The 26508-nt window shown below is 44.1% G+C and overlaps 1 protein-coding gene across 7 annotated transcripts in view; it reads right to left on the reverse strand.

The window, feature by feature from the left end:
* Window positions 1-21731: 21731 nt before the first annotated feature.
* The window catches only part of PPP2R2B (protein phosphatase 2 regulatory subunit Bbeta), a 452968-nt gene continuing 448191 nt past the window's right edge, over window positions 21732-26508 (reverse strand). For all 7 annotated transcript variants that reach the window (XM_029216987.1, XM_029216990.1, XM_029216991.1 and 4 more), the window contains 2 exons: window positions 25102-25193; window positions 21732-22456 (listed from right to left, as the gene is read on the reverse strand). In XM_029216987.1, the coding sequence (XP_029072820.1) occupies window positions 22177-22456; window positions 25102-25193 (372 nt within the window). In that variant the 3' untranslated portion in view covers window positions 21732-22176. The remainder of the gene's footprint in view (window positions 22457-25101; window positions 25194-26508) is intronic.

The raw sequence follows: 26508 nt of genomic DNA on the forward strand, positions 1-26508 counted from the left end.
TTTCGGTATAAAAATCAGCTGATAACCTTATGGCGGTCTCTTGTATACGGCTCTTTGTTTTCCTCTTGCTGCCTTTTGAATCCTCTTTCTTTCTTTAACTTTTGCCATTTTAATTGTGATATGTCTTGGTGTGGGTCTCTTTGGGTTCATCTTGTTTGGGACTTTTTGTGCTTCCTGGACCTGGATATCTGTTTCCTTCTTCAGGTTTGGGAAGTTTTCAGCCATAATTTTATCAAATACATTTTCTGCCCCTTTCTCTCTCTCTTCTCATTCTAATGAGACCCCTCTAATGCAAATATTAGTATGCTTGATGTTGTCCCAGAGATCCCTTAAAGTATCCTCATTAAAACATTTTTTTTCTTTTTGCTGTTCTAATTGGATGATTTTCACTCTTCTATCTTCTAGGTCACGTATGCATTCTTCTTTATCACCTAATTTACACAGTCTAGTGTATTTTTCATTTCAGTTATTATATTCTTCAGCTCTGATTGGTTTTTTTAAATGTTTTCTAGTTTTTTGTTGGTCTGTTTCTCTACTTTGTTTCTCTACACTCTGTTTCTCTATTTTCTTTAGCTTAGTGAGCATTTTTATTATTATTGCTTTGAACTCTTTATGAAGTAAATTATTTATCTCCATTTTATTAGCATTTTTTTCCTGGGGTTTTGTTTTATTATTTCGTTTGAAACATATTCTTCTGTCTTCTCATTTTGTTTGACTTTTTCTGTTTGTCTCTATGAAATTAGGCAAAACAGTTACCTAGCCGGGTCAGTCTTGAGGGTGTGCCCTTATGTGGGAGCATCCCTGTGCAGTCTGTGTGTGCCCAGTGGCTTTGGTGGGAAAGCTGGATTTGATGTGAGCACAGGCTGTGTCTTCTTCTGGGGTGTGCTGACAGCTGCTGCTTTTGTGAGAGGTAGGGCTAGAGTTGCAGGGGTTAGAGCCAAAGCCAGGTGCAAGCCTGGGCTTCTCCCGTGCTCAGTAGTGATTGCTGCCCTATTGGGGGGAGGGGCTGAAGCAGGAGCCCTGAGGGAGCTGGGCTTTTCCCTGTGGTGATGGCAGTCTCTTCCTTAGTGAGGAGAAGTGCCAGAGCAGGAGGGGCTGGAGCAGAAGCCCAGTGTGGACTGGGGTGGGGGTGCACTGGGGCAGTCCTGGTAAGCCGATGAGAGCACCAGGCAGTTTTTAATCTGCTACCTCTGTGCTGGGACTGGGAGCAAGCAAGTCTGTGTGTATCATCTTCAAGAGCAAAGTTCTGGTTTCTTACAGCCCTCCAGTAAGCCCCACTGATTTTCAAACCAGCCAAGGGGGCTCATCCTTCCAGTGCCAGAGCCCCAGGGCTGGGGGACTTACTTTGGGGCTCAACTCCCTTGCTCCTTAGGGAAGATCCTTAAGCCTGTGCTAACCCCCTCCCCTTCTGAGTCACCCGCTAGGGACTTGATCCCCTCTCCTCCCCTCCTACCAGACTCCATGTGGTTCTTTCTTTATAGCCTTGGTGGTCAAAAGCTGTTCTGCTAGTCTTCTGGTCATTCTCAGCAAGAATTGCTCTATATGTAGTTGCGGTTTTGATGTGTTCATGGGGGAACAGGAGCTCAGGGTCTTCCCACTCTGTTCCTACTCTTGATCCTGCCTCCTGAGTTTAGATTTGAATCATGCTTCTGCCTGGCGTGCCCTTGGTAAACACTTAATTTCTAAGCCTTAATTTTATTTTATTTTTATTTAAAGTGGGGATAATACTCTCTACAGCATAGGGTTGTGGTAACACTTAGCCTGATGGGATCTGACAGAAAACTAATGTTTATCGAGCACTTATTTTTATTAGTGAAATCTGGTCAACTATAACTCTTAGATGAGTAGCGTGTGGTGTGCTTGCAGAGAGCTAATTTTACTAAACTACTTGAAAATATTAATTGCTTTAGTGTACATTTATTTCACAAGCAGCATACAGGTAAATCCAATAAAAATTATCTTAGATTGCAGCAAATTCTAGAATAGTGAAGTTGGAATGGATTTTTTTTTTTTTTTATTGCACTAGAGCCACCATTCCATAAATCTTTTCCATACCTGAAGGCACCCAGTTTTCTTGTGTTCATTGCTCATTGCTTGGATGTCAGGCGATCTGCCTGGAGCTGGTTATTGGGACCTAAATTCAGAATCTGCCTACCAATAAGGTCCAGAAAGATGGATGACTTCAATCACCTGAAACTGTTATTAGACAACACATGCACTAACCTATCAAGAGAATGAGAGAGATGGAGAGAGAGGTAAGCCCTGGAGAGCAGGCGGACGTGGCTTAAATGGTGGTGGTGGGGTTGTGATGGATTGGTTAGCATCTATAAACAAATATCTGAGGCCAGGGCTCTTCTGGCTGTTGGAAATCCAGTCCAGATGTTCAATGACTGACTGAATCATTGTTCAACTTAAGTCCATGCCATTTGTACATTTGATGGATTTTCAGAGACATCTTACAGCAATTCCCTGCCACTGCTTGGAGAAATAGTGTCCAAAGATCCAACTTTATTTCTTGTTCAGTTTTGTGAGATGCTTCCTGCAAAAATAGCTTTTATGTTATATATATATTTATACATATATATGTATATATAAATGAATTTCTGCACTGTATACCTGAAACTAACACAGTATTGTAAACCAACTATACTTCAGTTACAAGAAAAAGCTTTTACGTGGCCCAAAGCATTTGGCTACTGTGGTTTCTACTAACTGATAACAGCCAGTCTCACTGAGCAGGAGGCCTTTGCATTTGGGTTTCAGAAAGGAATGTGTATGTGAAGAGACTTCCTGGTTTGCCAAGAAGCAAGAATGGCTGAGCCTAACTGTTTTGAAGACCAAAAAAAAAAAATTAGTCATGTTGCTGAGGCTCACCTTTTTGTTCTGTTACTCTCCATGGGTGGTTAATGGTATGGGCTTTGGAGTAAGATATATTCAGGTTCATGCCCTGCCTTCATGTCTTCCCAACTGCTATCTTGGACAAGTTACAGGATCTCTCTGAACTTTTCCCCCATCTGTAAAGGGGGGATAACAACAGCATTTCCTAGGGTTGTGAGGGTACTAAAATATGTAGCAGGCCTGGCACAGAGTTAGTTTTTGATAAATGGTACTTATTATAATTATTGGTCTTTCTTCTCTGCTTCAGCTTCTTCATTGTCTTAGCTGGTAGTTTTGAGGGGCTGGTCTGTTTTCCTTGTCATATATAATTTCCTTCCTTGTATGTATTGCTCTCTGAGATGATCTTGTTTATTGATTTATTTGTTTAGTTGTTGGCTGTCTCTCTCCTCCCACTCTGACATGAACTCCATATGGCAACCTGCATGCACCTGCTCACACCTGTTCACTCAGTGAGAGCACCTAGTAGGCCCTCTCTATATATTTGTTGACTAACGCTCCTCTGTTTCAGCCATTTTTATTCTCTTCTCCATGATTCCTACATAAAGAACCATTTTATTTTAGAATTAATGGTCTAGCCAAGCATGAGAATGAAAAGATGATTGTTGCTTTGACTTGCTTTGATGGAGTCTCAGGTTAGGAGAAGTTCTTAGAAAACTAGGATAAAGACCAGTACGGCTTTTTTTTTTTCTCTTCAGAGACTGGTGTGAATATATTCATTAGGACTCTAGCTTCAAGGCCCATAAAATCACATGAGCTAGCTTCAGCAGAAAAGGAATGTTCATCACAAGGACTCAGGAATGTTTTTTTTTTTTTTTTCGGTACGCGGCCGTGGCTCACGGGCCCAGCCGCTCCGCGGCATGTGGGATCCTCCCGGACCGGGGCACGAACCCGTATCCCCTGCATCGGCAGGCGGACTCCCAACCACTGCGCCACCAGGGAAGCCCCACAGGAATGTTTTTTAATCTAATGACATGGGTGTCATCAAGCCTCAGGAATGGGCTGGAACCAAGGCCTCCTTCACAAACATCTGTCTGTGCCTTTTTTTTTCCCCCCACTGTCTGCAGATCTATGTTTGTTTCTCTGAAATCCAGTGTTTCCCAAACTGTGCCAAAACACAGCAAAAATTATTTATGCCAAAATGAAATACACCCTAATTTTTATTCTTAGATACCATAGTCATAAAATTACTTCTGTCAAATTTCTATAAGGGTTTCTAAATGCTTATTTTCAATTTCTGTACTTAATTCCTCATGGGCTGTTAAAGTGCTTGTAGGTAAGCATGGCTGTAGTGCACATAGCAACTGTAAAGCAGCTCCCCTCAGCTCTCAAGTTTACACCCCTCTATAGGAAACCAGACCAACGTGCCCTGTGATCTTAGCTCCCCAACCCACCCCGGTGTGGGTCAGGCTTTGCTTTAAGCGTCTTGTACAATACTTGGTCTGTGCAGCTATGGCCACTAGGTGGCAGCACAGGGTAAAAACATGGCAGCCAGGGGTGTGGCCATGCGGGTGGGAACAGAGTTAAGGGGGGAGGCCAACAATACCCCAGAATGTGTCCACAAGGGAGGTCTCCAGCACTTTTGACTTCTATTTCTCTTGAAAACGTGTCACAAGGAGTTTTGGGTTTCCTGGTTTCCAGGGACTCTGGAAGGTGACTCTGAATGTGTGACAGCACAGAGGAGAAAAGTCATAAGCTTGTGTCACGATTGTCCTCACCAGAGTCTTTTGGGGGAGTTACCATCATGTTTATACTTTCTGCCAGCCTATTTCTATTCCTATACCCCAATATTTTTTGAGCATACAACTTTCCAGATGGCACTAACTCTTAAAGCCATTGCGTGCTTTCCACACAAATGTTTTGTGGGTTAATTTTCTATTTCATGGGAAGGGTTTTACATGTCCACTTGGGGTTTAGTCAAGCAAGTGTCGAGATATTTCCCGGATGGTGACGACTTCAAAAACCATTACCATGTAGGGGAGAGGCATAGAGTACATCCTAAATGAATTTGTCCATGCTCTTCCTTACTTTACCTAAGAAAAGGGCGTGGAGTATAAACTTACATGAGTGTAGGCCTTGGTTATAATGGGTGGTCCTCTTTCCCATCTTCTTCTCTTGAAACAGGCTTGCTTAGCCGGCAGATACCTGTAAGAACTGGAACTGGTACACTCAAAGAAAGACTTTGGTTTAAGAGACTTAGGCCAATTTAAGTCCAGTATTTAAAGTGCCAAAAGTTACTGTGATATGGGAATTACACAGATGAGAAGTGAAGCACAACAGATGAGTATTTAAGCGTGTGGACTTTGGAGTGAAGCAGCTGTGTTTGAATCCTGTCTCTCTGTGTCTTTAGTCAAGATACTTAATTTCTCAGCATAAGTTTCCTCATCTTTGAAGGGGCATAATAGCTTCTTCCAAGGGTTGCTGGTCACTCATTTGACAGCCATTTCACTGAGAGTGGACAGACACGGGGTTAACACTGGTAAAGTAGTGAACAAGAGAAATAATCTCTACCTCTCATGGGACATTACAGGAGAGTGTTTGCTTGCAAACCATCTAACACAATGCCTGGCATATAGTCAGTGTTCAAATGATCAGTATGAATAATAATGGTGACAGTTTTATTTATATATTTTTATTTTATTTTTTAATTGAAGTATAGTTGATTTACAATGTTGTGTTAACTATTGCTCTACAGCACAGTGACTCAGTTATACATATATATATATTCTTTTTCATATTCTTTTCCATTATAGTTTATCACAGGATATTGAATATAGTTTCCTGTGCTGTACAGTAGGACCTTGTTGTTTATCCATTCCATATATACCAGTTTGCATCTGCTAATCCCAAACTCCCAATCCATCCCTCCCCCACCTCCCCTCCTCCTTGGCAACTACCAGTCTATTCTCTATGTCCATGATTCTCTTTCTGTTTCATAGCTCGGTTTCATATGACACATATGTCATATGTGTCATATTTTAGATTCCACATATAAATGATATCATGTGGCATTTGTCATTCTCTTTCTGATTTACTTCACTTAGTATGATAATCTCTAGTTGCATCCATGTTGCTGCAAATGGCATTATTTCATTCTCTTTTATGGCTGAGTAGTATCCCATTGCATATATGTACCACATCTTTACCCATTCATCTGTTGATTGACATTTAGGTTGTTTCCATGTTTTGGCTATTGTGAATAGTGCTGCTATGAACATTGGGGTGCATGTATCTTTTTAAATTATAGTTTTGTCCAAGTATATTCCCAGGAGTGAGATTGCTAGGTCATATGGTAGCTCTATTTTTAGTTTTCTGAGGAACCTCCATACTGTTCTCCATAGTGGCTGCACCAATTTACATTCCCACCAACAGTGTAGGAGGGTTCCCTTTTCTCCACACCCTCTCCAGCATTTGTTATTTGTAGACTTTTTAATGATGGCCATTTTGACCACTGTGAGGTGATACTTCATTGTAGTTTTGATTTGCGTTTCTCTAATAATTAGTGTTGTTGAGCATATTTTCATGTGCCTACTGGCCATTTGTATGTCTAGACTCTTTCAACTTAAGAATGTTGAAATGAGTAGGGAAGAAAAGGTCTTCACTAGGAGGTCTTCATTAGGAGTACAGAATTCATCAGTTAGTTTGGCCATTTGGCATTTATGGAATATCTTTGGGCACTCAGTGTTTGGTGATGAGGACATTGACACAAAATGGGCACTTTTCAATAGAGAGATAGATAAGCAAATTTATAATTCCATATTGTGAGGTTGAGTACTGTGATAGGAGTTGGGGTAGACAGAATTCTGGGACAGCTCTCATGATTCTGAACTCCTTGGTGTACAACCCTCCCCTTCCCCCTGATATAATCCTCTCATTTTGACTGTAGGTGGAGCCTGTGAATATGATGGGATAGCACTCCTGAGACTGGGTTAGTCATCAGCTGACTTTGAGTTAATCCAAAGAGAAATTATCCTGGGTGGGCCTGACCTAATCCGGCGAGCCCTTAAAAGGGATTGGGTCTTCCTGAGGTCAGAAGAGATTCACAGTGTGAGAGACGTCCTCCTCCTGGCCTGGAAGATACAGCTTCCATGAGTTCCACAGTTGCAAGAAAATGAGTTCTGCCAGCACCCATGTAATTACGGACGAGGACCCCAGGCCCAGCTCTGGCACCTTGGAGGCCCTGAGCAGAAGACCCAGCTAACCCATGCCCAGACTCCTGACCTAGAGAAACTGTGAGATAATACATTTGTGTTTTTTAAAGGCACTAAGTTGGTGGTAATTTGTGTTGTGGAATAGACAACTAATACAGAGGTATCACTTATAGCCAAGTACCCACGTCACCTGGGAACCAGTTAGAGATCCAGCTTCTCAGGCCCCACCCCAGACCCGCTGAATCAGAACCTCTGAGGATGGGCCCAGCAGTGTGTGTGTTAACGAGCCCTCAGGGTGACCTTGATGCACATTCATGTTTGAGAACCACTGCTCTACACAGCTCATAGATAGCTGTAGAATTACTAGGAATCCTTTTTTAACGAATAGATGGTATCTCTGTTGATTTGAGAAGAAGAAATGCATCTGAGCAAGTTTTCAGGGAGGTGGTAGTGGTATTCCCACCATGTGGGTTAAGAATTTGGGAAGGATAGGATATTCCTAGCAATAGCTAATTAAATTTTAAAGAAAAAAAAGTATCCAGGTTCTTGGCTCATTTGCAATCTGAATTCAAAAGCCCCTCTTTCTATGAATGTAAAACAAATCAAGTTAATCATGCAATTGTTTTTTCTGCTGTAGATTAAGGACATTACATTCATCAGTGACACTTTACATTTTCAGGACTATTAATTTTATCACTTCCTGGGTTAGAGGAGAAACTTGCTCTTTCGAAGCCTTTGCTGACCTCATTCATGCAAACAGCATTTGTTGAACCTTCTAAGAGAAAATGTACTTGGTAAAGAAACAAGAAATGTAGGATGATTTCCAGTTTTTTTTCTGCAGGCAGTTTAAAGTATATGGGTTTGAAATGGAATAAAGACTCATAAATGAGAAGTTAGAAATGGAGACCACACATCTAAAAATTTATAGCTCTTTTGGCCAATTTCTTTCTCTCTCACAAGCATACACTAAGAGAACATTTACAAAGCTCACTAATATTACTTGGGATCAGCCCCTAGAATTCATGACCTAACGTGGGGATAAAGAGGTTTCATTTCACATACCAACTTTGATTGATTGAGAGAGACTGCTTAGGTCCTGTTTTGAGGGGGAAAACATGTCTGTCTTAATCGTCCCGTGCTGCTGTAACAAAATACCATAGACCAGGTGGCTTAAACAATAGGAATTTATTTCTCATCGTTCTGGGGACTGGAAGTCTGAGATCAAGGTGCCAGCAGGGTCGGTATCTGGTGAAAACCCTCTCCTGTTTGCAGATGGCTGTCTTCTCACTGCGTTGTCACATGTCCTTTCCTCAGTGTGTGCAGGTGGAGAGAAAGGGAGGAAGCAATCTCTGTGATGTTTCTTCTTATAAAGACGCTAATCCCATAATGAGGACCCCACACTCATGACCTCAACTAACCCTCATTGCCTCCCAAAGGCCCCATCTCTGAATACCATTAACTGGGAGGTTAGGGCTTCAACATATGAATTTGGAGGTGGGGGATGCAATTTAGTTCACAGCCGCGTGTGAGGCCCTAACTGGGTTTAGTGAGAGAAAAAGCTGTGTTCCATTGGTGATGTCTGTGATGGGCACAGAAATGAGGGAGGAGGTTACATCACAGCTGTTAGGTAATTGTCATTCCTATCCAGATTTCATTCATTTATTCAGATGGAGTAATTTCAGTTATAAGACGGAAAACCAGCTCAAACTGTTTTTTAAGCAAAAAAGGAATTTATTACCTTATGTAACTGAATAGCCTGGGCTAAGAACTTTGGCCCATTTTGATCTTGGGCTCCAGTGATACAAGACTGGGTTTCTTTTTTCTGGCACTGTTGACAGTGATCATGATAAAGGTGATAGCAGTTAACACACACAGCACTTCAGTGTGTCAGGCACTCTTGTAAGCACTTTATACTTACTAATTCATTTAATCCTCATAATGAGTCTAGGAGGTAGGTGGTATTATTATTCCATTTACAGATGAGACAAGTGAGGCATAGAGAGATGAAGTAACTTGTTTAGGACTGAGTGAATAACAGAGCCAGGATTTGAGTCTATGTGCTATTTCTAGAACCCATGCATTAAATCAGGGGTTGGCAAACTCTGGCCTACAGGCCAAATTCCACCTCCACCCATTTTTGTAAATAAAGCTTTATTGGAACACAGCCACCGTCATTTATTTATGTATTATAAATAGATGTTTTCACGCTACAATGACAGAGCTGAGTAGTTACAACACAGACGGTACAGCTTGTGAAGCCTAAAATATTTCTCTCTGGCCCTTTATAGGGAGAGTTGACTGACTCCTGCTCTAAACCCTGCCTCTGCTCTATTGGATTTTACCATTCTCAGGCTTCATACGGTGGCAAGACGGCTGCAGCTTTTCCTGTTCCTGAAATCCCTTTCTGTTCATATTCATCAAGAAAGAACATGTTCAATTCTCTCATTGCTCAAATGAAGCCCTAGAACTGAGCCTTGCTGGCCCTGGCTGGCCTGACTTAAGTCATCTATTATGAACAGTGGCCAGGGCTCATTGGCTTGGCTCAGGTCCCATGCTCCATCCTTGGAGCTAGGAGTGAGGTCAGCTTCATTCAAGGCATGTGGCCAGTTGTTGGGAGAGTGCGGTCTACCCTAAGAGATATCTAGGGATTTTGTTGTAAGAAAGAGGGCAGAATTCTGGGTAGTGAAAACAAATGTTGGCTGCATTAATAATGGTCTGTTCAGTACATTTTCCTATTTAATGAGGTAAATGAAAATATTGGATGGAAATATTCCAGTAATGTACCAAGATATTTTGGGAAGGTAATGTCTCCACCCCCTAGTTTCTTGATCATATGCTTAATCCCCACAAGAAGCTGGACACTAACAGTGGCTATTCTTTCTTGGGACGGTTAAGAAAACGATCATTGAAGATAGAAGGATGAGGAAGAATTCTGAAAGGAAAGGAGAGAATTTGAATTTACACCCAGCTCCCAGGTTGAGCACTGGTTCTCTTTCAGCTATAGCTGCTGTAGCCTCTGTAACTTTCCTTTTCTCTGTTGTGAATTTCGTGCTTCTTGCCTTGTCCAGCAGCAAACACAGAATTAGCTTGATATTTTCTTGATGACTCAGTCATCACTGTAAACATGCTGTCCTGTGTTGTGATTCACTGGTGCCCTCCAGGGCTCTTGACAGGTAGTTGGGGCTGTTTTCCCCAACACAAAACAGTCTCATACTGTTAGAGTGTTTGAGTCCCTCTCTAGCATTAAAAAAAATCTTTTGTAATGTGAAATATAATACAGAGAAAATTGAATAGCTCAAGTGGAAAGCTTAGTGAACAATTATAAATGGAAAGCCTTTGAAACGGTCAATTGGTTTTGTGTCCGCTTCTCAGAATTCTTCTGAATGCCTCCTCCTAGTGACACCTTCTTCTTTTGCCCAAAGATAATCATTGTCCTTAATTATATAATAACCGCTTGTTTTGCTTTATGATCTTACCACCTAAATATTCATCCTAAACATTATAGTTCAGTTTTGCCTGTTTGTGAATTTTTTTAATTGCTTTGAATTTTATGTAATTGTAATCACGAAGCACATATTTTTTTTTGGTTTCTTTTACTCAACCTCATATTTGTAAAATACATCCATGTTGTTGTCCAAAGTTGTAGTTCCTTCATTTTATATCGAATTCCATTTTGTGAGAGGAACATACTGTTTCGTTCTATTGGTGGTCGTTTGTGTTCTTGTCTAATTTTAGCATTTACAAATAGTGTTGCTGTGAACTTGCCTCTTGGTGTACATGTGCATAAATTTTCTGGGTATAGCCTTAGAAGTGGAATGTGTTGCTGGGTCATAGGGAATGAATATCTTCAATGCTATTAGATAGTGCCACATTGTTTTTCTTTCTTTCTTTAAAAAATTAATTAATTTTTTATCTTTGGCTGCATTGGATCTTCGCTGCTGGGTGTGGGCTTTCTCTAGTTGCAGTGAGCGGGGGCTTATCTTCATTGCAGTGCGCGGGCTTCTCATTGCGGTGGCTTCTCTTGTTGCAGAGTATGGGCTCTAGGCGTGCAGGCCTCAGTAGTTGCGGCGTGCGGGCTTCAGTAGTTGTGGCTCGTGGGCTCTAGAGCGCAGGCTCAGTAGTTGTGGCGCATGGGCTTAGTTGCTCCGCGGCATGTGGGATCTTCCCAGCCCAGGGCTCGAACCTGTGTCCCCTGCCTTGCCAGGTGGATTCTTAACCACTGTGCCACCAGGGAAGTCCCCACATTGATTTTCAAAGTGATGGATTTATAATCTCACCAGCAGCGTATGAGTGTTCCAGTTGTGCCAAAGCTTTGCCAACACTTGTTAGTGTCAGCCCTTCTATTTGCATTCATTCTGTGGCTGTACAGTACTATTTACATTTCTCTGATTCCTAAGTAGAGCACGTTTCTTATGTTCATTGATTTTCTGGATATCTTATGTGAATTGCCTTCAAGTCCATTACCCACTTTTTTACTGGATTTCTGTTTGTTTGTTTGTTTTTTAATATAGATTTATAGGAGCTGCATTTTTCAATGAGGGAACTCTACTCCCTTATCTCCGTGATATCCTTCGCCCCCGGTTCTTTTCATGTCTCCGATGCTTCCTTCTCTATTGCTTTGGGTGGCCACCCCCTCTGTCTATTCCTTAACATACTGCTCCGCAGGGCCTACTCCTCAGCTAACACAGTCTCACTGTACTTTCTCCCTGTGTCATCCTCTCTAGAAAGGCCAGGACACACTAGTGACTAACTCTCCATCTTGTCAATGACATCTTGGTCATAGATCTTTTTATCTTGATACCTGCTGGGATTCTCCCTTCACCTGGCTGCCCCACTAGCTCCTCACTCACTCTGTCCCAAATTAGACTCATCTTTCTCTTCTCCTCCCGCTAAACCCTACTCTCCAATTCCTTTAGTCTCCAACTCTGTTCATGCCATTGCTTATTGTCTTAGGTATCCACCTGGGCATCTTTATGAACTTCTCTCTTTGCTCTCATCAAGTCATTCTCTAAGTTATATTGATCTTACCTCCTCCGTTTTTTCCTCCATCCCCAGTTCAGGCTCTCATCACCACTTTTCTGGACCACTTCAACCATTTCCTGTTTTCAATCTTGTCTACTTCAAATATGTCATTTACACAGTTACCAGAGGGATCTTTGGAAATGTAGTTCCAACTATGTCAATTATCTCCTTAAAAATCTTCCAGTGGGCTTCCCTGGTGGTGCAGTGGTTGAGGGTCCGCCTGCCGATGCAGGGGACGCGGGTTCGTGTCCCAGTCTGGGAGGATCCCACATGCCGCGGAGTGGCTGGGCCCGTGAGCCATGGCCGCTGGGCCTGCGCGTCCGGAGCCTGTGCTCCGCGACGGGAGAGGCCGCAACAGTGAGAGGCCCGTGTACCGCAAAAAAAAAAAAAAAAAAAATCTTCCAGTGATACTCCATTGGCTGCTGAGGGACGTCTAAGCTCTCTAAATGGCCCTCTGCAATCTGGTCCCTGTTCAGTCATAAGCACTCCAGCCAGTCCTAGCCAAGAGTCTTTCCTTTCAGCAAAATCAACCTGCTGGTAGTACTCAGAGACAGATGGGGCTTCTCAACCATGTGCCTTTGCTCATGTTCATGGTCACCTGGCTGCCCTGTCCTCCTTTAGGATTGAACTTCATTTCATCTCCTCCAGAAGATCAGATTCTTTAACTCTGTACACCCCTAATAACTTACACACATCTCTGCCATTACCTTAGCCATGTTATATTAAAGTCACCTGTTGGAATTTCATTTCTTATTGGACTATATTCCTTGAGGACAGGAACTGTGCCGTGATTAATAATAGCTTTTAATCGTGTAGGTAGGTAATATGTAATGTGATGAATAAAGGCAGTGGGTCCACCTCTGTGAACCTGTGCCAATGTGGACACCAGTGAGCCTGGGTGTGAGGCAGTCCTCTGAGCATACCACTGAGGAAATTGTCTTTGGTACCACAGGCACAAATGCTGAATGCTCCGGAGTAGGAATTAAAATATCTTATAAAGACCTTCGATCTAGGTTTGAGTCCACCCATTGCTTTTAGACACAGGGAAACATGAAAAACAACCATGAAGTAAGGCTGATCTCAGAGATTCTAAAGACCTGGTTTCAGTGTTGGTCTTGGAGTGACTCTGTGTAACCTTGGGCGGTTTGCACAACTTCTCTGGTTGTGAAAGTGCTTCAGTAAATTGAAATGTCTCCACAAACGATAATGTTCAATTATTGCTCATCACCAGGACAGTTATTCCACCCAAAGTGAACAATATCACGAGCAGGTGAAAAAGGAAGTTCTTACAATGTAAAATTTATTATCCACTAAGCCAGTGGGGTTTTCATTTGTAAATGGACCTCCAGTCCTGGTATAAAATACCATAAAACAAATTTATAGCCTTTGTCTCCAGGTTGTGTCATTAATCACCTGGGAAACATCCTCCATTCCTAAAGGAAGGATCACAAATTCGTAGATGATGCTCTGAGAGGGAGGTCTGTTAGTGGGGCGTTGCGGCTGTGTGTGTGTGATGTTATGTTAAGAAGAATCCATCATGTGTTTAGTGCTGGAGGAGAGGGAAGAGCTGTAATCACCGCTCTTGCAGGAGCCTCCCCAATGTCCCTCTTGGGACATCATCGGACACCAGTGGAGTTACTTAACTGTTCCTGTGCTGGTCAAAGCGAAGAGCTGCTTTGAACCACATTCCGTTCCTGAAGTGGTATTCTTTCTGTACTTCGGAAAGTCAGCTTTTGAACTGAGAGTTCTTTTTCCATGATAGACACTTTATAAGCTTCTATGACGTTTGTCAGATCTTCATTGAATATACCCATCTTTGAGTTTCAGGTGATTCTGTCGAGAACCATTTCAAATATAACTAATTAACCTTTCTGCCTTTTCAAAATGAGTATGAAAACTAAGAGCGGTATCCTTCATCTTGTCAGAGAGGAAATGAGGGGCTGAAAAATGGAGCCTGCCATTAAATAAATGCACCTCAGAATTAAGAAAACAACCCTGGGGTCCTAGCCCCGGGCTTCTTCCTGTTAGAGTCCCATCAGAGGCTAAGGAATCGTGCTGCAGAGGACTGCACAGCGGTATTGTGTCGTGGTTAGGATGTAACGTGACCCGTTCCACCTTCCCCCGCTGAGAAATAGGTGCTGTTTAACATGCAGTTGTTTGCTGTTCTCTTTGATCAATTCAGGCTGACTGTTCATAAGGCACCTGCACTTGGAGTTGGAAATCATTGGCCTAGATGAAATATGACTTTCAATTATGCCACAGTCGGAGAAGCTGAAATAAGAAAGCCCAACGGGGTGGGTGGGGGGAGTCAAGTTGTTTTTTTTATTAGAGTGACCTGGGCATGTAGGATGAAATCCAGCATTCACACCTCACACATCCCCGCCAACCCAACCATCCTCCCCCTTCTCATTTATTGTTGTGCTTCTCAGTTGCCCACAAAGGTCCACTTCTATATTGTGGACACCCAGGCAAATGAAAATGCCAATCTTCTCCCATCCCTGTCTTGTCGCATGAGGCATGGGCTCGGCTCTGAGCAATTTCTTTGGGGAACTGGCTTGCCTTCCCCTAAGAACACCCAGGGGAAGCTTTGCCTCACCTCTTGCTTCCAAGCGGGAGGGTTGAAAATAATAGCTGTCACTTCCCTTAACCTTGTTATGGGGAATATTTAGTGTTCGAGCCGGGATGTGGGGGTAATATCTCGGATGTGATAATGTCGCTCCCTGCATCGGTGAGCATGGTATTGATTGTAAGCTGTCAACCTTTTTGCATACTGTGCGAGGTCCCAGAAGACTAACTACTGCTGGGAGGTAATGCATCAGGCGGCACACGTGTGCTCTATTAACTAACGCTGCTCTCTGAGCTCGGTCGCTTGTTCTAAACACATCTTGGCTCACTGGCTCTCCATTTTTTCTTTTTCATTCCTTGACTCCTCTGAGCAGTCCTGTGATGCCCTACACCAAGCTCCCCTTAACTCAAACTCCCAGTGGGACACTGGTCAGCTTGTAAGCTTCCTGAGGGCAGAGTCTGTACCTGTCTTCCTCACACATTTATTTGTTCATTCATTCATTCATCCAACATTTACTGAGCACCTACTATGAGCCAGACTCTTCTCTATGCTTTGGGGATACCAGAGGGGGAAATCAAGAATAACTTGGTCCTCATGGACGTTAGGGTGGTCAGGAAAGGCTTCTCCAAGGAGTTGACACTTGAGCTGAGTTTCTCAATATATCCCCTGTGCCAGGACCATTCATATTTGTTACATTATGGAAACCTAAAATTCCTCTGTTGAGTGGCTCACAGCCTAGCTATTGGAGAACCCCTGATGTGTGAACTTCACTAAGGCCATGCAATTTTATTTCTCATATCATGCATTACTGTCCCCTGACCTTATGTCCCTTTACTTTTCTTGGTTTGCATCCCTGCTTTTTTTTTTTACTAGTCAGTCATACCAGATTATTATAAGTTCCTTAATTACACCATGTGCTCCTTGCCTTTACATATACCATATTGATGCCTGGAGCACTATTTTCGTCTCTCATCCCCTGGATAACTAATTTCCTGCTTATCTCTCAGGTTTTACAGTAGTCATCAGCTGTCTGGGGAACCCGTGGTCTGGGTGAGGTACTGTTACTTTGTCTTCTCCTGGCACAGGAGATACCCATGAGGGCATGCATAAGACCGGTTTTCAGCACTAGGAGAACAAGAGCAAGAAATGTGCATCGACTCCTTATTGCTGGCTAGGAATCTTCACAGCAATTTTATGAGACAGGTGCCATTTTTATCCTTATTTCATCAGTAAGGAAACTTGAGACACAGAGATTAATTTGTTAAGGGTCATTTAGCTTATAAGTGGTGGAGCTTCGATTTCAACCCAGGCAAGCATCCTGGGTTCTTACCCTTGATATTCTACTGCTATCATCACCTGGGAGTTTGCCTGCATCTCCCATGACACTATAAGCCCTATGAAGACAGGGACTGTCACTACTGCTTCCCCAGACCACCCTGGCACAGGGCTTGGCAGGTAGTACATGATGAATCTTTAAATGTTTATTGAGGAATGAATGAATGAATGCATGAATATCACCCAGCTGAGTGTTTTATAGAGTGCCCAGATACTGCTTTTTCTTCTGCCAGCGAGGCAGCCTCCTTCCCTCACTGCTACTCCAGCCTTCGTGGGGTTCTCTTTGACCTCCACAAGAATTTACTGTTTTGGCTGGAAGGATGTGTATCACTAGCCAACCACAGCAAGAATCCCAGTGCTTGTGGCTGGTCCCACTTTGCTGTGTTCTCAGGGTTTCCACACAAGGATGAGTTCAGGAGAAATGCTCTCTCTGCTCAAACCAAATGCAGCTACCAAATGATTGGGGTTGCAACTGGAAGTTGAGACAGGTGAGTAGGAGGGGCTCTGGTGGGAAACTGTCCATCCAAGAGACCAAGCTTGACTCTTCAGGAAATTGGGGGTAGGGAATGGATTGAGAATCTGGAAACAGTCACTAAACCCCTGTTTCTGGCCCTACAGTGATCATTATTTTGACAGCGTCTGAGGTAGGAATCAGCAGAGACAGCCGATCACCTTGGTTCTGCCACCAGCAGTTAAATCAGTGGGGTGTGGAAGATCTAAACTGGGGGATGGTTAAACAGTAAGAGTAAGGTCAGGGTCAGTGGCTGGGGACCTCTGTGAGCCACTTGACTTCACTCTCTGCTTTGGTGACAGATCAAATTTGTTTTCCTGGTCAGCTGTCAGGCAATGTTTGGTCACAGAGAGACGGTTTGTGAATATCCTCACTAGTGGAAAAAAATAAGACAAGGTAGCTATGCATTACCTGGAAAGAAGTACAGGATCTGCATCAGGACAGATCTAGATAAAATGGCTGTGTCACAGTGACTGTGTCACTTAACCCTTATGAATCTGTTTATCAACTATAACATTGGAATAATGTATTTACCTGTCAGGTGATTGTAATGATTTTAAAAAGTGCCTAGCACAACACTTGCTGCATAATAAGTGCTCATAATTATTGGTTTCCTTTTATTCTTTCTATTTTACATTTAAATACAGTACTTGTATGGGGGGGGTTAACAAATATTTATTATTGGATGAATGAAAGAAAGAAGGGGTAGGCCAGTTCTGGCAAATTGAAAATGTGTTTTTAATAGAATTCGAGAAACACTGACTTCACGCTTCCCTGCCAAACCCATTCTTGCTTCGGTAACTCACATCTGTTGTTCTCTCTCTTGGAAACGTGTATCATTCTTTGTGGAGGAAACTGCTTTAGCACTCGGCTCAGATATCACTTATTCACTTATGTCACACTTATTATATGAGAAACTTTTTCTTACCAGTCCTCATTAATTAACCATTTCCTTCTCTGTACCATTTCTGCACTTTGTACGTTGTATTGTAAGTATGTCCACCACACACATGGCTGTCATCTCCTGGAGGGCGGGGACCAGAGGCTTACACATCTCAGGAACCCCAGCCCCGCGCCTAGGGCCTGGCTGCTTGGCTGCCTGACAGAAACCGGGCACTCAAATGTTTAACGTTGATGAACTTGCTGACCATTACTGGAACTCGTTTTCTAATCGGTAACTTCCATCTATATATAATGTGAGATGGGGAGAGAGGATAAGAACTTTGACCAAAATGTCTGGCTCTGTCCCTTGTGAACTGTATAAAGTTAGTCAAGTTGTATCATCTCTCTGCTTCCTTATCTGTAAAAGGGAACAATAATAGTATCTGCCTCTAGAGTTTTGGAGGTAAATGAGTTAATACGTGGGGAATTTGTTGACCCAAGCCTGGCCCATAGAAAGCACTCAAAAAATGTTAGCTACTATCATGTATTAGAAGCAGTATTTTAAGAACTCTGGCTTTAGAGTCTGAAACCTTGAGTTGGAGACCTGGTTCTACCACTTACTGGCTATGTGCTCTTGGCTATGTTGAAAACTTGAGTCTCTTTTCCCATCTGCAAAATGGGAATAACACTGGCATGTATCTCATGGGGTTAAGGGAAGGAGATATGAGAAATCACCCATATGTCCTCCGTGAATATTGTTGCTGTTGTTATCTGGTGATGCTTTAAGCTTATCGAAGTGGTTATAAGTAAATGAGTTTCTTGTGTCCCTCACAGTCATTCCATGAGTGAGGGCGGATGGCTTTCTGACCCCTTTTCAGGCGATGTGACTGATGTAGGCACTGGGCGGCTTGCCTAAGCTCCTCACTGAGCGGCAGAGCCAGGAACAGGACCCACATTTCCTGTCCCCTAGTTCCATGTTCTTTCCATTGACCAGGCAAGTCATTCCCACGGCAAGTGGCTCCTGAGACTTGACCTAGAAGTACAGGGGGAAGAGGCAAGTTAAGGTATGACAGAGGCCCAGAGTGTGAACGTTTCCCAGGGGTGAACGGGGGTTTGCTGTCTTGGGGGGTAGTGTTTAAAACACACCAGCCATCTGCACATGGCCATGATGGAAGAGGACAAATTAGGAATGGTTCCTTCGTTGAGTCTGTGGACCATAGTGTCCCCCCCAAACTTTGTTATTAGGCCTACTAGGGTCTTCTTGAGCCCTGGAGGCAGCCAGCAGAGGGGCTGAAAAAAGAATGGGGCCCAGGGTGGGGGGGGGGTAGGAGGGAAGCTTTGGGTAGTTACTCTGCAGGTTTGAAGGAAGAGAAATGGTCTCCCACGTTGTCAGCGATGAGGTGTTAGAGGGTCTAACTTTTATTATAATGGACCCTGGAGGTTCAAAAGAAATACCTTGGAGACAGCTGACTTACTTCATCGGGTCACTGAGCTAAAAGAATCGTAGCTTCATCTTTGTTCCACCTGACAATTGTTCTGCCTTCCACATGCTGGTTGCCTAATGCATGTTGATACGGTTGAGTTAATTACAAGGTCACTGAGAGGTTGAGAGATGCTCCCCCGCCCTCAAGAGCAAAGGCAGGAGCCAGAGATTAAAGAGTTAAGAAGCATGTTGGTTCCTGTTGCCTCTTCACCTCTGGACATCCCACTGCTGCATGCTGCCTTGTATCTTCCTTCTCTGTTTCTTCCAGCTCACCTTCGTCCTCTGGAGGTGAAAGCATGGATGTCTGCCAACGTTCAGCTTTTGAACTGCTTGTTAAAATGTCAGGAATGGACTGTTGCATTAGGATGATTTTAATCAAAGCCCGGGAAGCTGCAACTCCCATTTCCCAGAAGTCAACAGACATCCTCCAGTATAACCTGAGGGCTGGTACAAAGCAGCAGGCCTTGTGGGGTAAATTTAAGGTAGGGCAGGATTCTGAGAGCACAACAAACCATCGAAAAGGTGGCAAGTCAGCTTTCACATAGCTTTGAGTGTCAGCTGGAAAAGGGACTGACTTCTAGGTGCCACCAGCCAAGAAAATCACCAGCCCTGGGGCAGAAGGAGATGGCAAGTGTAAATACCTAGTTCTGTACCTGGCGCAGAGCAGGTCATTGGCTGAAGGATGGTGGTGGGGACTGTTGCCAAGGCCTGACCTCTAGGGCCTTCTCCTCCTGCTTGCACTTAGGAGTCTTCGATGTTTGCTCTGGTGCATCCTTTGTTCAGGGGGAAGGGGAGGATGGCGGCCCTCTGCTCTTAGCTCTGACGTCTTTTGCAAGTTCCTCCCACGCTGTAGATCTCAGACTGTTACACCTATGTGGTGAGGGTATTGGATTAGTGTAGGAGCTTTGAGATGGAGGCCACAGGTAGGCTATGGGGGGCCTGTGAACCCCTTAAAGGCATGACCAAAATTGTTCATGTATGTGCTCCGGGGAACACTCTTGACTCCAGTCTGTGAAGAACCGCTGTCCATGGCAAGTCTCTGATGGCTCCAAAGGCTTAAATGTTCTGTGGCATCAGAGCTCAGTGTCCCGAAGTTTGGTAAGCATGCGCCCTGGGGTTCACAAAATGCCTGTAGGTGGTGAATGGGTACGTGTTTGTTACATGAATGGTTATGTGATCATTTTAATGTTAGAACAAAACATTAAAACTGACATTTCATGAATATTCTTTGTGTGGAGGAGGCTAAGTCTTGCTTTTAGAAAAGGTGACTTAAATAAATGTGAAATGAGGAACAGTACAGAGGTGGGTCGATGCTTAAGTATGAGGAACAATGATCTGTCCTGTCAACTGGTACAGACAGAAGGGCTGAGTGTTGGGGAAGCAGAGAAAAGGCTGTGAGGAAGTTGATGGTCAACTCAGGACAGGAACCGGCTGGTCCTTCTATCTATCTTGATACCACAGTTCTGTGTGAGTTGGACAAGTTTCTGATGCTCTCTTGGTCTCCTCTGAGAACATTGTCCCCCTCAGGCCAGGCATCCTGCCCCAAGAGTTTCCACTGGGGCTTTCATCACAGGAAAGATAAATACGGAGAAGAAAGGCACGCTTTCATCCACATGCTTCCTCAATTTTGAGATGTACTTGTTCATATTTTAATGTTTCTGAAATTGAGCCGCATCTTACGAAATTGTTCATTTAAGTAGTTATTTCCTTGCCAAAAAGCTGTTATTAAATGGATAGTAGCTTAGAATTGAAAGATGGTTCTTTCACCATTTTTCCCTCTTCCAAAACAAATTACACTTGAACGTTGGGACTTCTTATAAATATACAAAGCGAAAGAAAATTTCTCTTTAAAAGGAAAATTCTCATGTCAAGCCATTTCACTAAATGCAAGTCTGGGGAAATGAGTCACGGTGACAGGAATGGAGACACTGAGCCCAGGCCCGGCTTTGAGTACCTCCCACCTCCTCCCTGAGCCTCCGTTTCAAATTTCTCTGTCTTTTGAATTCATTTAGTCTCCTTCCCAGAGGTGCGTCACAGGAGACCTTCTGGAAGTTATATGTCTGAATCCTCAACGGGTGGGAAGGATGAACCAGCCTCCCCAGTTTCAAGCAGACTCTACTTTGATGTCAAAGCTTCTTGATTCCCCCATATTCCATTTTTGTAGGAGGAGAACCCTCTGGTCTGTTTTCTAGACGGTGAGCTTAGGGTGGATTAGAAGCACTTGATGAGCCTTTACAGAGAAGCATTTTGTATTGGCCATTTTTGTTCTAGCTACAGTGGAGATTGATGGATTGTTACTTTCGGTTACAAAACCCAGGAAGAGGGGAGGGGGCTGCTTTGGAGACACTTTCTCGGGGAGCCAGGGGTGCTGCCATGGCCTCCAACTTACTGTTGCATTTAAAATGCCAGATAATAAACAACCAGGACTCGGCCTTTAGAAAGAAGTCAATGGAATAAATAAGCTGGAAAAGGTTGAAGGGAAAAAGCCAAGGAACATGTAAGTAGAGGATTATATGGAGCCATTTAAAACAACAAAAAGCAAGAGTAACAAAGCAGCAGATGGAATCTGGCCGCACATGGCCTTGCCAAGTTAACTCTGAGAAGCGAAGTGTTCTCTTTATGTCCCCTGAAGCATTCATGGTGTTTCCTAGCCAAATTCTCAGGCTGTTTCTATGGTGCTTACAAGAAAAGAATATAGCAGTGTTGATGTGGCCCTTTTCCCTCCCCATTCTGCATCCTCTTTGCAGCCTTGTGAAATAAATCTCTGGTTCAAATGAAATTGTGAAAAAGAAAATGGAAAATGGAAAAAAAAAAAAGTGCTGTAGGGGCAGGAGATGCTGACTGGTTCCGACTTTTTCACAAAACAAGGAGAATTTCTCTAAGAGTAGAGTAAACGGTGTTTATTTTTCATTGAATTTTTTTTCAATCATCAAATGGAGTTGCTTAATTAAAAAAAAAAGTATCTCTTTCTTTTCTCTTTAAATACTACAGACAACCTCATTTTATCTCAGCAGACACCTAGAAACAAAACACTGGACCCACCAGAGAAAACAGGGCAATAAAAGCATCAGAAATTCAAGTCAGCTATGGAAGAATTACTGTTAGCTGGCAGCTCTCAATTCTAAACAGAAGTGTCCCAGAACCTGTTGGGTTTGACAAAATTTCTTAGAACTGGGGATTTGGGAAGGTTGGACTCCATGGACTTCTATTCCATTTGTTTCCTGCAGAGGGAAATTAGAGTCGATGCATCAAATGAACACCCAAAGAAACATTTAAAAACGTGTTTGACTAGTACTCAGTATGTGAGATTATGAAGTAATAACTTGTCCTCCTAGTTAACCTTGTCCTGGAATATATATAGGTTATTTGTAGCCGCCACTGCTATAATATTTTCTGAAGGATGCCAAGCTGTATGCAAGATCTTTTTGCTAAAGTCCAGACTGTCGACACTGATCTCGTCTTTTCTCCGCTTGCCCCCCACGCACACTTTGCGCGGTTTTAGGATAGCTCGGGGTTTGCTGTTTTCCCTCGAGGCCTCAAGGGTGACATCGCGCTTGGTGTTTCGGTCAAACATCCTGAAGAAGTTGTTGTAGGAGCCCGTCATGATGACACTGCAAGGCAGAGAGGAAAAAGGGAGTGACTGAGTGCTACAGACAAAGGCTTTCTAGAGCAAACAGCACCACAAAGTGGCCAGTTTATGGCACCACACGAGAAACAAACAAGAGACCCAAAACTGCAACAGGCTTTGTAGTGTGACTGTTGAGTTTCTTTGGAATCACTAAGAGCAACAAACTCTTTGGCTGGGTGAAGGATCGTTGATAACCCTCCTTGTTACTTACCAATAGATTCCTTTCGGTCCTTGGGCTCCATAAATGAGTCCAGTGGTTTTAATGATCCCAGCCCACCTCCCTCACATCAGGATTCTGAGGCTGGAGTGAAGTTATGAGAGTAGGAACACTGAGAACAGCCGTCATTGTATCGTGTACATTTAAAGCACAGTTACAGTAGGAGGGATTCTGTGTTGCCCGACCGCTAAGGCTTTCTTGCATCAGCACTGCAGGAGGGATGCTGGCAGTACAGCACACATACCAGCATGTTTCCTCCCCCTGCTAAGAACTAGATCTAAATTCAGCCTTTTCCAAAAAATTAGATGCCATCATGGTCTCACTCGTTTACAAAAATTCAATTCTGAAAGGATGTAGGATAAGGAAGTAAGCCTTTGAGGGGACTGACAGATGGCTCCTACCTTTCTACAAGAGTTATCCATTCTCAGGCATATCTCCAATCGATTAAGAGAGCAGTGAATGCCAGAGCCTTCCAGAAGCAATGGACTGACTCTTTAATGGTGACAGTTTGGACAAGATGACAGGCTGAGGGAAAGATACCAAGTAGCGTCCCATTGTGGCTGCCCCCTGGGGAGGTGGGCATGGCCTTGTTGTGGGTGAGGCTCTGACTGGATGGTTAGGATGGGAGAACGCAGAGCGAGCTATTATTACCTCATCAGGCAGGGTGCTGAGTGCTTTACCCCAGACTTCATTTACTCTTCCTTCATCCCATGTAAGGGATTTACACAGGAGGAAAAGCGAGTGACTTGTACAGTGTCACACATCTAATAAGTAGCCAAGTCAGTTCTCCAGCCCACATCTGCCTGACTCTGGGGCACAAGCATTCAGCCACTTGGCCTCACTGCTTCCCAGGCACTGACCTTTGCTTCCCTCACCATGACCCGACTTGTTTTTTGTTTTTTTTTTTTGGCAGTACGCGGGCCTCTCACTGTTGTGGCCTCTCCCGTTGCGGAACACAGGCTCCGGACGCACAGGCTCAGCGGCCATGGCTCACGGGCCCAGCCGCTCCGCGGCATGTGGGATCTTCCCGGACCGGGGCACGAACCCGCGTCCCCTGCATCGGCAGGCGGACTCTCAACCACTGCGCCACCAGGGAAGCCCGACTCGACTTGTTTTTAAACAGTAAGAGAAAGTCTTTTCTGGGAAAATAATCTCAACCTTATCTGGACCAGGAATAACATTTTCTCAGTTATGGAAAGAAATTGTAATGTGGTGGAAAGCGTGTTGATTTTAGGATTCAAACTCTTCCTCTTGTCTCTACTGCTTACTAGTTCATGAGCTTGGGCAGATTACTTTATCTGGCTGAGCCTCCGTTTCCTCAGCTGGAAAATGGGGATGGTGAAAACAATCTCGATGGATTGTGGTTGGGATTAAAAAACATCATGTGTGTGAAAGTACCTAGTAAGTACAGTTTTTGAATCTTGGTTAAGATAGGAGGGAAACTGGAACAATAACAACCACAAATATTTTAAAACAACCCTATTCTTAATAAACAATGAATAAATGACAGTTGTAAATGGAAATAAATAAAATAATAGGGCTGGGCTAGCTTCTTTTCCCCTCGAGGGCCTTTGTTAATATGTCACAGTTGCTCTGCCCTCTACCAACTGGGCACGTCCTCTGCCACGTGGTGATTCCTTCCAGGCCTAAGTGGAAGGCTGATTTTGGATCACTGACCAAAAAAAAGCCCAACAAGGGTCACAGAGGGAGAGCCTGCGCTCACTAAGAGCTCGACTCTCCGAGTGCTTTGCCGTGATAGAATGTCCCCGCTTCCGAGCACTACTGCTGGTGCCGCCTTCATTGAGGAACAGCCCCTGGTAGCCTGTGCTTACTTCTCCTGGAAATCAGAGGGTCACCTGTAATATTTGTCAAACCAGAAAGAAACTATGGGGAGGTAATAGGAAGTACTGTTGAAATCAAAGGCCTTAAAACAGTCATAAATCACTTTCAGGACATGTGATAAATGAGGCCGAGTAGAATTCGGTTCATGAACCACCAGGGCCTTTGGCCAGGTCTATACTGGCAGCTTCGAGGAATAATTTTCCATCTAGAAAGCCCACTCTGCAATCATCTGAACTATTCATGCTGGAAATGTGCTGGTGGAGCTTCATTTTAGCCACGTTGACCCAGCTCTGGGAGTGTCTCGTGTGTACGAGGTAGGGTTCTCTTGCGGTTAAGTGGTCACCTGAGCCAGTCCTGAAAGAGGAGTCAAGGGTGTCACTCATCCCTCCCTCCTTTCCAGGCCTGCCTCAAGGGTCATCCAGCGGCCCACACGGCGCGTGTCTGCCAGGCCTCGGGGCCGATTTTGATCTCCCTTTGGTTGTATCCCGCTTAGGATATGCAGCCCAGGGCCTTCGCAAGGAGAGGGGGACCACCTTTGGAAAGTTCCCAGCCGCACAGACCTTTCTTACCTGTCTGACCCGTTCCACACACATTCAAATTTATCAAAAATGCAGTCATTTTCGTAGAGGGAGCACAGCTTGCTGCGGAGGTAGTCGTGAACCTGGTTGGGGGGGGGGGGAGGACACATTAAGAGGGTGTTATTATTTTTAAAAATGATTTCTCTGTGTGAAGCTCCTCTTTGGATGTGAGCTGTTAATTTTCAGTGTAAATGCGGATTGAATCAGACGGGCTCAGATCTGAACCCAGGTGTGGCCCTTTTCGGCCTTGGCACATTAAGATGAGTTGGTGAGCTGCTTACACGGCTGGTGTGGAGTAAACAAACTTGCTTACATAGATGGTGGCATAGAGCAGGGCCCATTAAGCGGGAGAGCCCCATTTTCTAAGCTGATTTAGAGGACACCACTCATTCAGCCTCTTTTTTTTTCCTGTGGTACACGGGCTCCGGACGCGCAGGCTCAGCGGCCATGGCTCACGGGCCCAGCCGCTCTGCGGCATGTGGGGTCTTCCCGGACCGGGGCACGAACCCGTGTCCCCTGCATCGGCAGGCGGACGTTCAACCACTGCGCCACCAGGGAAGCCCTTCTTCCTCTTTTTTTTTTTTTTTTTTTTCATTCAGCCTTTTACTCGACAAATATTTATTGAATGCCTGCTATGTGGTTGGGAGAGAGACCCGTGAACAGAATACCCCTGGGGTGCTTTCCTCCTAGTGTTGGGGAAGAGACTGTATAACCAAGTAAGTATATAAGATAGTTTAGATGGTGATAAAGATATAGAGAAAAAAACATGGAAAAAGGGAGTGGGAGTATTATTTTATACAGGGTGAGTAGTCAAGGGTTCACCTGAGATGGTGGCCAGAAGGTGCAGCGTGGAGGCCTCAGCGTGTGCTCACCAGTTCCCGTAGGCCCCTTACTCTGAGTGATGTGAACAGACTTCACAGAAAGGATGCTGAGCCTGCTGTGTCGTGAAAGAGTGTAAGCCTGCAGGGCCAAAGGCAGGGAGGCTAGGTGTAACCTGGGTGATAGATGACGGCTTGGACCAGAGCGGGCAGTGGTGGGAGGTGGTCGGATTCTCGACATGTTTGGAAGGAGAGCTGATGGGACTTGGGGATGGATCCACTGTGAAGTGTGGAGAGGAAAAACAGGAGTCAAAGAGGACTCCTGCATCTTTCTCTTGAGCAAGTGGAAAGATGGAGTTGCCATGTTCACTTTTGGGATCTATAATTTGGAGATGTCTATGCCAAGGGAGCTCATCCAGTACACTCTGATGTGATGTGCATGGCGCAGCCCTGGAGTATGCGGCAGTTTTCTCCTGTTTCTATTTTTCAGTGAAACAAGAAGCAAGGTTATCAGCTGAGGGTGAGGAAGGGGAGGGGGGTGTTGGGAAACAGTGCAGGGTTTCTGGAAGGCACCGAGGGC

Source organism: Monodon monoceros, unplaced genomic scaffold, assembly GCF_005190385.1.
Source record: "Monodon monoceros isolate NGI ecotype Baffin Bay Population unplaced genomic scaffold, NGI_Narwhal_1 Super_Scaffold_12, whole genome shotgun sequence".
In the NCBI taxonomy this organism is placed as follows: Eukaryota; Metazoa; Chordata; class Mammalia; order Artiodactyla; family Monodontidae; genus Monodon; species Monodon monoceros.